The 13,183-nt window shown below is 21.8% G+C and overlaps 6 protein-coding genes across 6 annotated transcripts; 4 read left to right on the top strand and 2 right to left on the bottom strand.

Moving 5' to 3' along the window:
- Positions 1-768: 768 nt before the first annotated feature.
- Positions 769-1,907, top strand: PBANKA_1338600 (60S ribosomal protein L23, putative; the record flags this gene model as incomplete). Its single annotated transcript, XM_034567001.1, has 4 exons — positions 769-793; positions 1,090-1,279; positions 1,457-1,702; positions 1,823-1,907. The coding sequence occupies 4 exons, from the start codon at positions 769-771 to the stop codon at positions 1,905-1,907; spliced, it is 546 nt and encodes a 181-aa protein (XP_034423542.1).
- A 410-nt stretch (positions 1,908-2,317) lies between these two features.
- Positions 2,318-3,328, bottom strand: PBANKA_1338500 (N-acetyltransferase, GNAT family, putative; the record flags this gene model as incomplete). The annotated part of the gene is made up of 1 exon (XM_034567000.1): positions 2,318-3,328. The coding sequence occupies one exon, from the start codon at positions 3,326-3,328 to the stop codon at positions 2,318-2,320; it is 1,011 nt and encodes a 336-aa protein (XP_034423541.1).
- Positions 3,329-4,901: 1,573 nt separating this feature from the next.
- Positions 4,902-5,567, top strand: PBANKA_1338400 (V-type proton ATPase subunit G, putative; the record flags this gene model as incomplete). The annotated part of the gene is made up of 3 exons (XM_034566999.1): positions 4,902-4,992; positions 5,167-5,267; positions 5,394-5,567. 3 exons carry the CDS (start codon positions 4,902-4,904, stop codon positions 5,565-5,567), a joined length of 366 nt encoding a protein of 121 aa, XP_034423540.1.
- A 1,924-nt stretch (positions 5,568-7,491) lies between these two features.
- Positions 7,492-8,624, top strand: PBANKA_1338300 (60S ribosomal protein L6, putative; the record flags this gene model as incomplete). The annotated part of the gene is made up of 2 exons (XM_034566998.1): positions 7,492-7,537; positions 8,098-8,624. The coding sequence occupies 2 exons, from the start codon at positions 7,492-7,494 to the stop codon at positions 8,622-8,624; spliced, it is 573 nt and encodes a 190-aa protein (XP_034423539.1).
- An 887-nt stretch (positions 8,625-9,511) lies between these two features.
- PBANKA_1338200 (beta-hydroxyacyl-ACP dehydratase, putative) lies at positions 9,512-10,297 on the top strand (the record flags this gene model as incomplete). Its single annotated transcript, XM_034566997.1, has 2 exons — positions 9,512-10,064; positions 10,161-10,297. 2 exons carry the CDS (start codon positions 9,512-9,514, stop codon positions 10,295-10,297), a joined length of 690 nt encoding a protein of 229 aa, XP_034423538.1.
- A 146-nt stretch (positions 10,298-10,443) lies between these two features.
- Positions 10,444-12,734, bottom strand: PBANKA_1338100 (conserved protein, unknown function; the record flags this gene model as incomplete). The annotated part of the gene is made up of 13 exons (XM_034566995.1): positions 10,444-10,472; positions 10,595-10,631; positions 10,733-10,801; positions 11,024-11,179; positions 11,257-11,297; positions 11,459-11,471; positions 11,629-11,778; positions 11,902-11,964; positions 12,033-12,072; positions 12,241-12,267; positions 12,363-12,384; positions 12,498-12,539; positions 12,632-12,734. The coding sequence occupies 13 exons, from the start codon at positions 12,732-12,734 to the stop codon at positions 10,444-10,446; spliced, it is 792 nt and encodes a 263-aa protein (XP_034423537.1).
- Positions 12,735-13,183: the final 449 nt, after the last annotated feature.

The raw sequence follows: 13,183 nt of genomic DNA, 5'->3' as shown, positions 1-13,183 counted from the left end.
AATTTTCATAACATATTTTGTTAGGAATAAAAATAAAGAGTATAATATATTTATACGTATTTTATATTATATAGGTATTTTGGCCATATATAAAATAGTGCTACAACTATGCATTCAACATATATTGTATTATATATATTATATATAATTATTATATGAAGAATTTGGCGTTTTCTTTTATATTATGTATACTATAAATATTTCATGCTTTATAATATATTGCAATTATAATAAAATTTAATCGGAACTTTAAATGATATATAGTCAAATAAAAAAAAAGTGAAAAATAAGCAAAGCCTTTGGGTTTTCCTATATATGGGTGTATTAACAAAAATTAAAAAAAATAATAATCCTTATCCCAAATTAGGTTTATTTGGTATTATACATGTTGCTATTCATGCGAAGTATATATATACAATATTTTTTTTATCTATTATAATTATAGCTTAATTTGAAATATATTATTAAATTTGTATTGCTACAAGAATTTAGTATTAATACTATATAATATATATATAGCATGCATACAAAAATCCCCTTTCATTTTTTTTTTATAAATTTTAAGGAAAATAAATTAATAAATAAATAAATAAATAAATAAATAAATAAATAAAACATCAAATAAATTTCATTAGTAAAGAAATTGCATAAAATACAAAAAGTTTGGGATTTATAAGGAAAACTATTTTTTTTTTTAATTATATAATACAATATAATATTACATAACAAAATTAATTTTTAAACTTCTTTTTATAATTATTATTCAAAATGGTGAAAGCAACTAACGAAAAAAGTAAGAAAAAAAGCAAAAATATCGAATGACTAAAAAAAATATATTACAATTTCATAAGTTTATAAGAATATATAAAATAACATAATAAGAGTATATATATAATTTCATATATATTATGCATTTACTGTTATATCTCTAAAATGAGTATCAGTATGGCGCATATACATAAATATGGTTGATCGTGAATGTGATTTTATTTTACTTCGTGATTAATATTACAAATCGTGTTTGTAAATAGTTATGTGGCCATATTTCAAAAAATATAATTATTTTTATTTTTTTTGTTTATTCTATAGAAAACACTGAGGATAATGGAAAAAATAATAACAATGCAAAAGGAGCAAATGATAAAGTTAATAAAAAAAAAGGAATGAATAAAGGAAAAACTGTGGTCAAAAAAACAATAAATAAAAATTCAAACATGAAAGCAGACAACTTTTCTCAGAAAAAAATCCAAAAGATGACAACTTCCATTCGTTTTAAAAGGTTATATACAGATACAACACACACTCTATTTGTGTTTTAAAATTAAAAAAATTGCATTGATATTTATACATACTATACATGTAACTTTTGCACCCACTCATGAACTATTTATCATTTACTTTCCCAATTTTATAATTTGTATATTTCATAAAAAATTTCACCTACCTTTTTTCACAGAAAAAAAACCTTAAAATTAAAGAAAAATCCAAAATGCCCCAAAATTCTCAAGTCGTGTTATAAAAAGACTTTAGATAAATATGGTATAATAAAATATCCTTTAACCTCAGAAAAAGCAATGAAAAAAATCGAAGAAATAAACACCCTTGTTTTTATTTGTGACAAACGGGCTGACAAAAGAAAAATAAAAAAATCTGTTAAATCCTTGTTCGATATTAAATGTGCTAAAGTCAATGTTCTTAATAGGTGAGTGAAAGGATTAAATTATTTTTGTTAATACTATATCCTTCATGTTATCAAAAATTTCGATTATTTTATAAGCATTCCATATATTTATATATTTATTTATAATTTTATTATATATAGGCTAAATGGAGATAAAAAGGCATATGTTCGATTATCCAAAGATCATGATGCATTAGAAGTAGCAAACAAAATAGGAATATTATAAAGAATGAAAATTGCATATGTATGTGCAGATATGCGTAATACATTATTATATATGTTTTTTTTAGGACATATATAATGTCAATAGTAGAATAATTCATATTTTTAGAAACAATAATTAGAGTGCATTTAAGTATATTTTTTGATATTTATATATTCATACATATATAGGATATAGTGTTTCAAAGAAACTTACAAAAAAAAAAAAATTTTTAATATTTAAAAAAAAATAAAAATGTATAACGAACAATAATTTCTTAAATTAAAAAATTTGTTGCGAATTTATTTAAAAAATTGTGTAATAAATATAACAATGATAATATCCTAAATAAGACAAACATAGTGTGAGAAAAAAAAATTCACAACTTAAGTTTCAATACTGAAGTTTATTTATAAATGACAAGGATAAAATTTTCATAAAATTATTTCTTTTTTTAAAATTTCATATTCACATGGTTTTGAATTATTTGTGTTAAAATTGTCTGGTGAATTTTCATCCATTTCAAATAAACATTTTTTTTTATAAAATGCTACAGCATTAGTATTATTTTTTAAAACGGTACATAAAATTTTATTTATTTTAATACTTTTGCATAAACTTTCTAGCATATATATTAAATGGATACCTATACCTATACCTTTAAAATCGGGAATTATTTGAATTTCATACAAATAGCAAATAATATTTTGTTCATATGGATAATAATCAGGAATTATTCTATAATGGACAAAGCAAACTAATTTATTATTTTTTAAATATTCTTCTACTTTTTCTGGATTATTACTTTTTAATACGTTTATAAAGTTTATGTCGCTTTCCTTATCAATATTATTTCCAAGGCAATTTCTGTCTTGTTTGCTATTTACATTATTATTAGTATCATTTTTACCTGACTTGGTCATATTTTTTTTTTCATTTCCAGCTACATTTTTAAAACCTAATATAAGTTTACATTTATTACTCATAAATTCTTTTTGCTTTTTCAAACTAGACCACCCTTTATTTAAAAAATTACTTTCATTATATAAATTTTCCATATTATTTTTTGTAATATCAACTAACATATTAAATATAATGTCACTTGTTTTATACTTTTTTAATTCATATGAATTAATTGATTCGAAAAAAATATATTCACTCTTTTTTTGTTCTAAATTTGTCTCGCTTATATTTTCACTAGTATTATTTATTCCCTTTATTATATATTTCTTTTTGTATTCTCCATTGATAAAGTCAAAAATATTATCACCATTTTGACACCCACGAACAATTTTAATTATTCCACAGTTTTTATTTATTTCACTATTAGTGCCCCCTTTTTTATTTTTTTTTAATTTTTCGGAATTTTTATATATTTTCTTGTTCGTAGTTTTTTTTAATTCTTCATTTTTATTTTCTTTCATATCATTTTCGAGAATTCCCATCTTGAAATTTAGGTATTATTTTTATCGAAACACTCCAATCCTATAATAATATAATTCTAAATACATCAAACATAATTTGCAATATATATATATATTATATCACTATTCCCCCTCTCTATATATTCAACTCATTTATATTACAAAACCAGGACATATAAATATATATATGTGTGTACGTATTTTTTAGCTAGCTGACAATATACTACCCGTGCTAGATACAAAGAGTATATAAATTAAAAATCGATAATGGGGTTGAGAAAAAAAGGAAATGATTAATTAAAAAAATAAAGCAAATTCAACACTATATATATTATTATTTTCCAACCATTTCATCAGTTACTAAAAAAAAATAGAAAAATACCCAAATGCAACTTGTCTTAATTAAATCAATATAGCTTAATAAAACAAGCCCAAGAAAAAAATTGCACATATATACATATATAGATATATATATTATATGCACATTTATGTGTACATGTTTTGTTTTTTTTCTCATTCTTTTTCTTCAATCTTGTAGATTTATAACTTAAGACGTGGAATAAAAAAGGTATAAGTGTATTTTTACATTTAGTAAATGGTACGTATATAATTATGATTTTAAAAAATTGCGTCCCTTTATTTATTATTAAAGCTAATTGAAAAATTCCATTATCGTTTTTATAATAAAAAATGGTCAAAATGGATAATAATAATACATTTTTAATGTCCATCAAAGCTGTATTTAGTAACAAGAATAGTATATGGCGTGCATTTTTTCTCTTAAGTCGAATAATTATATTTACAAATACTTTGCATATATATTTTTTTTCTTTTTAACACACTCGAAATATTTATAGTCTTATTACATATACAGGTTAAAATGATATTTTTAAAATGCACAAATTTTATTTTATTTTATTTTAAAGCCCAAACGAAGAAATAAATAAAAAAATATATATATTTAATATTACATAGTAATAAAATTAATGAAATAAATATAAAGCATTCTTAAACACCTTCATTAGCAATAGCATTCTACTGCCTAAAATTTACACAAACAAAAATATTTTTTTTTTTTACTATAGTACTATTTTATTTTTTGTTTGTGATAGTTTACCATATATCCATATTAGTTCGTATTTGTTCACAAAAAACGTATGTATGCAAAACCTACTTTATTTTAATATATACGATTTGCAAGTTTTAAAAACTTTGTGACCATATCCTGAATGTTCATATTGCAATATACTTAAATATTAATATACAGTTCGTGCATATTTATTCGTATGCTTAAAATAACGGGGAAAAGGGAAAAATAATAATAAAAAAGAAAATTTCCCTCATAGGTAATTAATATGTGAATGCATATATATATGAATGAGTTCAAATGAAAAAATCATTATTTTCCTGATTTTAAAAAAATATATATAAGCATAGAAATATGTCAATATTAAGTGAATTTTGCTTTATCATATAAAAGGTTTCTTTTTAATTATAATAGCATTGCAAAAAAAAAAAAAATATGAGATACTAATAAAATAATTAAGAAAATATATAAATACATATAAATATCATATATATAAATACAAAGAAAATGGCACAAAGCAAAGGATCCAACGTTTTAATACAACAATTATTAAAAGCCGAAGAAGAAGCTGATCTAGTAATTAAAAAGGCAAAAGATGGTAAGATTATTTTTTTTTATAAGATGATATTATTCTCCCCATTTTGAAAAGCCACAAATATATAAAAAAAAATTATGACAAGACTTTTTATTAAATTCTATTATTTTTATGAACGGCAAGAATATTTTAAAACATTTTTTTTCTCCCCCCCTTTTTCTTTTTTGATATTATCAGTACGGGCAAAAATGCTAAAAGAAGCTGAAGCAACAGCAACGGAGGAGTTGAAAATTTTTCGAGCCAAAGAAAAGGAGCGTCTAACTAAAGGACATAAAGAAGTAATATAGCTAGGAAAAAAATAGCCAAATATAAAATATGAACTGTGCATTTTTTGTGTGCATAATGAATAAAATTACATATATATACATACTTATTTTTTCCTTTTTCATTATGTACTTTTTCAGAAATCTACTGCTGAAGATGAGATTGTGACTAAAATTGAGCAAAACACAAAAGATGAAATAAAAAGATATAAAGATTTGTTTAAGAAAAATAAAGATCAGGTTGCCCAATTTGTATATGATAAAGTTTTCAAAGTTGATATAGACGTCCCTGACTGTGTGCAAAAATATATGTAGATTTGTGCATATTACAATAATATAAAATAATGAAACAATAATTATTTGATTAATATTTAATTATTTTATTTCATAAATATTTTAAAAATTAAATATATAAAATTATTCTTCCCAAGAAAAAACCGTATATATATGCATGTATAATGCATATTTTTTGTTCGCCCATATAAATTTCCACGTTTAATGAAAAATTTTAAGGGCTATAAAAATATTATAATGTGAAGTATGTGCTTTAATTCTAAGTTTGTTGTATTATTTTTTGTTTTTCTATTTTGTATAACTCTTTTCTTTTTTTCTCTAATTGTTTTTAATGCACTATATTTAAAACGTTAGAATAAAAAAAAAGAAATTGCAAATAATAGAAAATAAAAAAATAATACAACAAATACATATGACTCAAGAATATACACTGTCGGATTCCTTTTGTTGAACATTAAATTTTTAACTTTTTAATATTTTTTTTGTTTGATTTTTTCATACACTTTTTCCCCATTTCCTTAACTTTTACACCATTACTTTATTTTTGCATTCACCCTTTTTTGTTTCCACAATTATAATAACATTAAACAGAAAAAAATAAATATAATAAAATAAACCTATATATTTATCCATATATTTATCATTATTGTATATTCGCCATATTATAGTTGTATTATGGTTTATTGCCCGAATACTATATACTGAGATAAATTCAAAATGTATATGTATGGATATAGGTATATTTAATACGAACAACATATGTATTGGATTAATGTGGAAATATGATTAAAAGATTTCAAAAACAACTAATAATAGATTCATAATTTTGGTTAATGTTGCTTTGGTTATTATATATGTCTTTAAGAGGAATATATAGAGGAACTGTGAAGTCACAAGTAAATGAAATGCATATATATATAACTATTTGAATATGCTTATCGTTCCTTTTTTCAATACATTTTTAATATAATATAATTCTATATTAATTCATAAATTTTATAATATTTACAATTATATATATTAAAAAATAATTAATTCGTTATTTGTTTACTACTAAGCTTATAATAATTTATATGTAGTGATTAAAGCGGTTAATTTTTTAGGCGATTTTTTTTATTTTCTTATATTTTTAAAAATTGCAATAAATAATAAATATATAAAGAAATATTAATGTATAAAAATTGTATATATTTATTTGTTATTTCTTTTAATTTTTCCATATTCTCATTAAAAAAAGAAAAACCACATTTTCATTGTTAATTCGTATTTTACCCTTATTAGTTATAATAGTGAAATATTGGTGGGCCATGAAAAAACCCAGGAAAAAATCTATAAAAAAAATATTATATATATATATATTATATATATATATATATATATATATATATATATATAAGGTGCTTAAATATATTTATAATTATATATTTGTATGCTAATGCATATAGTATTAAATATGTATTTATAAATTTGTAGAAGTAAAAAAAAAAGTATATCATATCAATTTTAATTTGAGGGTACAGGCTTTTTTCTATACTATTTATATATGATACAATTTATATATGAAATATATAGTGCTTCAGCAATATTTATGTGACATTTGTATATGGGTAACTTATTTTACCATCAAAGAATAACAAAAAATAAAATGATGAATATATCATAATATGTTGTATATATATAATATTGAGCGCACATAAAACTGTATATAAAAAACTACTAAAATAGTATGAAAACATTATAATTCTTATTTATGGAAAAAGGAAAAAAAAAAAAAATATTAAATATATTTAAACAAAATTCCCATTATTAATGATTAATAAAGGAAGAAAAAAACTAAGAAAAATAAAGGAAAATAATTATTTTTCAAAATTTACAAAAAAATAAAAAGAATAATAAAAAAGCCTTAAGATTAAAATTATATTTTTTTTTAATAATTTTTTTAAAAATGAAAACCATAGTATCCTCACAAAAAATTACAATTCCTGAAGGAGGTAAGATAACTAAATAAAAACAAAAAAAAAAGGAAAAGAATAATTTACATATTTTTATATTTTACCATGGACTATATAATTTTATATATTTCATGCTAAATAAACTGGGTATATATATTATGTATTTGTATAAGCATTATTGATGGGTATTTAATAAAATACCATTAACCATGCTACTATGAATGCCAAAACTTTCGAGAGAAATACGAAAATAAAACTACAAAATATATAGTTATATTATATGGCAAAAAAATTAAACAAGCACTTATATATATGTACATATGGACTATCATATAACAAACCAGAAATATGCAGATATATCCAGTTTCTATATTTTCCAAACATATTGCACGTTGAATATGCCATATAAAAAAACTATTATTATTGTGAAGGCGCATAATATATATGCTAATTTTCCCATGTTCTGTATAATGCATATTATATATACCAAGTTGTACAACATGTTTAGTCTATCCTCAATACTTGTATTTTTTCTATAATATTTTTTTTTTCTATAAATTTTTTTTTCTACAATTTTTTTTTTATCTTCCCCTCTGCAGTCCAAGTTGCAATAAACTCAAGGAAAGTAACAGTAACAGGCAAACATGGAACACTTAAAAAGAGTTTTAGACATTTGCCAATTGACATACGTTTAAACAAATTAAAAAAATACATAAAAGTAGTTATGTGGTTTGGTGTCCCAGATAGATTGGCTTGTATAAGAACTGTGTGCACTCATTTAAAAAATATGTTTACTGGAGTAACTAAAAAATTTTTATACAAAATGAGATTAGTACATGCACATTTTCCCATCAATTCGAATATTGTAAATGATAATAAATTAATTGAAATCAGAAATTATTTAGGAGAAAAAAGAGTTAGATTTGTTAAGGCATTACCAGGTGTTCTTATTGAAAAATCCCCAAGTGTTAAAGACGAAATATATGTTAGTGGAGCAGACATAGAAAATGTATCTTTAACTGCTGCTTTAATACATCAATCAGTTTTATGTAGAAATAAGGATATTCGTAAGTTTCTTGACGGTATTTATGTGTCTGAAGTTACAACTGTAGAGAAAGATGAATAATTTTTTTTTTTTTTTTAATAATTATATATTTACCTATACTTGCATATATAATAATATTGAAATTGAGCAAAAGATATATCATTATTAATACGTGTGTTATTAGCAATGTGCATACATTTATGCATATATTACATAAAACATTTTAAAACTTTTGTTACTATAATTAAACCTTAAAAAAAAAAAAAAATATATATATAATTTTTAGAGATACAAATAATTTAAATATAAAGAAACAGAAAAGTGTTATTTTTTTTTCTTTCTGAATTAAATGTAAAATAAAGTTATCTCATCATCAACTATGCTCCAATGAAATACAAAAAAATACATTTTTTTTTTAGTACAAATTTGTACTAAAAAAAAAAAAAAATGTTTGGCTAGTAATTTTTTTAAATGCTTTAAGTCTGGTTACACTAAGTTGCAAATATTATATGCATACCATATGGAATGTTTATTTATATATTATTTTGGATAACATAAAATGCAATCCTTTCAAATAACATATATATGTCTTTGATTTTACACACCTTTTTTATAAGTTTCTTTTATTTCTCAAAAACATTAAAAAAAAATAACAACCTGAAATATCAGCCCTCACACACTTATATAGAAATGTTGTAATTTTGTGAGAGTTTATTTTTAATTTTTCCAAAAAAAAAAAAACAAGAAAATAAAAATATCATACGGCGTAATATAAAAATAAAAAACCACACGATAAAAGCAAATAAATAAAATCGAACAAAATGTAATAGTTAGTATATATGTCATAATTTTATTTCATTTTGATTGCCATTTTTTTGACATATTTCCAAACTCAAGTTTGTGAAAAAAGAAAAATTATTTTCACTGATTAATATATGTGTGATACACTTATTTATCTCTTAATATGCATGATGAAACTTTTTATAATTTTTGTTTACGTCCTTTTTCCAGTATTGTCCTTGGGTGTAAAAAGGAAAGGCTTCAATTTTTTATTCCCATCCTTTGAGCATTTTAATAAAAAAAATAATTTAAAAAAATCAAATAATGGGATAAATAAAAATGATAGTATAAATATATATATTAATAACATTGAAAAAGATGATAACATTAGTGCAAAAATAATTTCATCTAATATTACACCAAATTTAAATTCCGAAATAATTGATATTGATCAAATAAAAAACATACTTCCCCATAGATATCCATTTCTATTAGTAGATAAAGTATTATATATACAACCAAATAAAAAAATAATTGGTATAAAAAATGTTACAACAAATGAACATTTTTTTAATGGTCATTTTCCTCAAAAACCAATTATGCCTGGTGTTCTCCAAATAGAAGCATTAGCACAATTAGGTGGTATTTTATGTCTTAAAAATAGTGAAAAAAAAAGTAAAGACAATTTATTTCTTTTCGCAGGGGTAGATGGAGTTAAATGGAAGAAACCCGTTTTACCAGGTTGGAATAATAAAAACGGACCATCATATATTTATACACATATATTCATGTTTACCTATTCAATTTTTATATTTTAATTATTTATTACTTGTTCAGGCGATACATTAGTGATGGAAGTAGAACAAATTTTGTTCAAACCAGCACTCGGAATTGCCAAGTTAAAAGGAGTTGGGTATGTAGGTAATAATGTAGTAATAGAAATCGAGAAAATGATTTTTGCAATGTCAAAATGATATAAATATAAGGAATGAAAAATAAAAAAAGGACAAAATTATAATAATGATAACAATTATGATTAATACAAATTATGAGTTTTTCACCAAAAAATGAAATAGTGATATGGTATAATCACGATACAATAAAATAAGCATTTATAACTTCATGCCATTTTTGACATTATTGATAAATCTGTAATATAAAAAGTGACAAATTAACATATATAAACATATGAAATTTTTATTTTTATATAAAATTAATTTGCTTATTTAATATATAATTTTTTTTCATTTTTTGAAATGTTTTTTAAATACCTCCATATACTCTGCATAAAGCAGTAGAAGCTTTTACCTACGAAAGAAATTTACATATTTTTATAAATATAAAATAAAAAGATTAAAAACTGTAATATACATACTCAAGTGTGTTTTTATATGGTTAAATCCAATTACCACTTCCCAAACAGAGGATGTAGCCATAAAAAGGGTTGAAAAGACAGGGTAAGGTAACTTGCATGTATACTGGATAATAAAAAAAATGTATAAAAATAAGCCAAAATGAAATAATGACAAAATATAAATTCCCACAATAATATTATTTATGGTGTTCACTCTTTTAAAAAGGCAATAAATAATAATACATTTTTTAAAAAATATTATTATTAGTATTGCTTGTGCAGGAAAAATAACATTTTATTATGATCAGCAATAAATTTTTTTTCATATATTTATATGTATTATTACCGGAAAATTCTTTAAAGCACACACATGCACAGGTCCAATAAAAATACAGGCACATAGAACAGCCATCATTACAGTCACAACATGTGTTGTAACTAAAAAAATATCATATGCAAAATCTGCTCCACTTCGAACATATGTGCATATATTCATCATATTCTATTAAATAAAAAAATTTTTAATAGCGAAAAAAAATAGCTAGCTAATTATTATAAATTTTTTTTTTTCATTATTACCTCTAGCTTTTTGCATTCCGCCTCGGTATTACAGGGTGTATCTGTTTAAATAATAAGTAAAAATCAAATGAATAAAACAAACATACGTGTATGATATATATGCTAGTTTGGTTCTTTTTATAATAAGCCAGTTAATTAGATAATCGAATAATGTATTCCTTTTTTTAAGTAAAATATATATATTTTTTATTTCCATTTTAACCCGCGTCTAGCTCCTTAAATTACAAAAAAATTATAATGTATATATTAAATTGAAAAAAAATAGAAGGCTTATTAAATTCGTATCAATATAGAATTATGTATATTTTTGTCCAATAAGGATAAAGGGAATAAATATATATGGGGTAGAAGAGATTGGCCATGATATATTACTTGTGCTAAAGGTTTTAGTTTTGTAATTTCCTTGTATGCTTCAAAATTTGGTGTAACATATTGTGTTTCAATTTCTTTCAATTTTATAAACTGTTGTTTGATTAAACTTATCATGGACTTAGCTAATACTTTCTGTGGATCATTCGAATCCTTCAATTCGTAAAAAATAAAATAGGAAAAACATATATAACATGGAATAATTAGGGGATATATATATGACATATATAGAATGAAATAAATTACTAAAATAGTTGAATAAAAATAAAAACCTACTTCGTTCATCAAATGATCATATTCTTGAATGAACCTATCCCCTGCGTATTTTCTAATGGAAATCTAAACAACTCAAAAATGTAACAGTATATTTATATATACATTGTTATTAAAAGATGCCCTGTTTTTACCTTTAATTTTTCTTCGTCGGATGGGTTAAAAAATACATCACTATTTTCATTAAAAATAAATAAGACAAATAATTTGTAACGTTTATTTTTAATACCAATCCACAATTTTAATAATTTTTGTTAATTTCAAAATAAATCATTTATACTTATAGTTTTTTATTGTAAAGTTTTCGCTGTAATTTTTAGGTTCAATTTTTTTAATGCTTACTCATTTTTGTAATTCCTTATTATTTCCCTGAAATACATACATATAAATATATTATTTTTATATAAGTTGGTAATTAATTTATCTATATGTATGCATTTATGTGCTATTGTTTTTTATTGAACCTAAAAACGGCTACATCCTTGTCTATTTTAAGTAAAAAACAAAAGTGAGTAAATATACAAGTTTATTTAATGTTATCTCTTAAAAAAAATAAAGCTACAAACATATTTTTTATTATTTGTTCATATATTAATCACCTCCATAATCATCTCTTAGGTGTCTTTCTACCGTTTTAGTAACTGATAATAAATTAAAAGGGAAGGAAAAGGTGGGGAAATAAAAACACAGATTTTATGTTCTAAGATGAAATAGTTTTTTTTTTTATTTTTACATTCTTTATGAAAAACACTTGTTCTAAATAGAGATAAAGAAAAATATCCTTCTAAAAAAATTATAAGATAAATTAGAACATATACTTGCATTCCCTTTTTCATTTTGACACAAATAAATTATTTATTAAAATTTAGTAATAATGTTCCTTCACAAAGTTATGCTTATGTTTGTGTTTTTTCTCACTAATAAGAAACAAAAAAAAAAGTGTGTAAACAAATATTTGAGAAAAAAAAAAATGATTATGAGCTCTCTTTGTCAAATTTGGGTATAAATTGTAAAAAATAATTTCACAAAAAAATATTAAAAATAACACCAATAAGTTGTAAACCGTCTACATATTAATATAATAAACCTATGAGTGATTATTCCTTATTACATGTAACGATAATTATAATTATTATTTTTTATATTATTTCCTTTATCGACAAATGTGTATATATTTTATGGGATATGTATGTACAGCTTGAAACCACAAACTTTGTGTGTATATTTTAGCTATATATTTTTATTTATATAAAAAGTTAAATGGTAAAAAAAGAAAAACATAATA

This window comes from Plasmodium berghei (genome assembly GCF_900002375.2).
Source record: "Plasmodium berghei ANKA genome assembly, chromosome: 13".
NCBI lineage: Eukaryota > Apicomplexa > Aconoidasida > Haemosporida > Plasmodiidae > Plasmodium > Plasmodium berghei.
The sequence above is the reverse complement of the archived record's forward strand: the minus strand, read 5'-3'. Positions and strand labels throughout refer to the sequence as shown.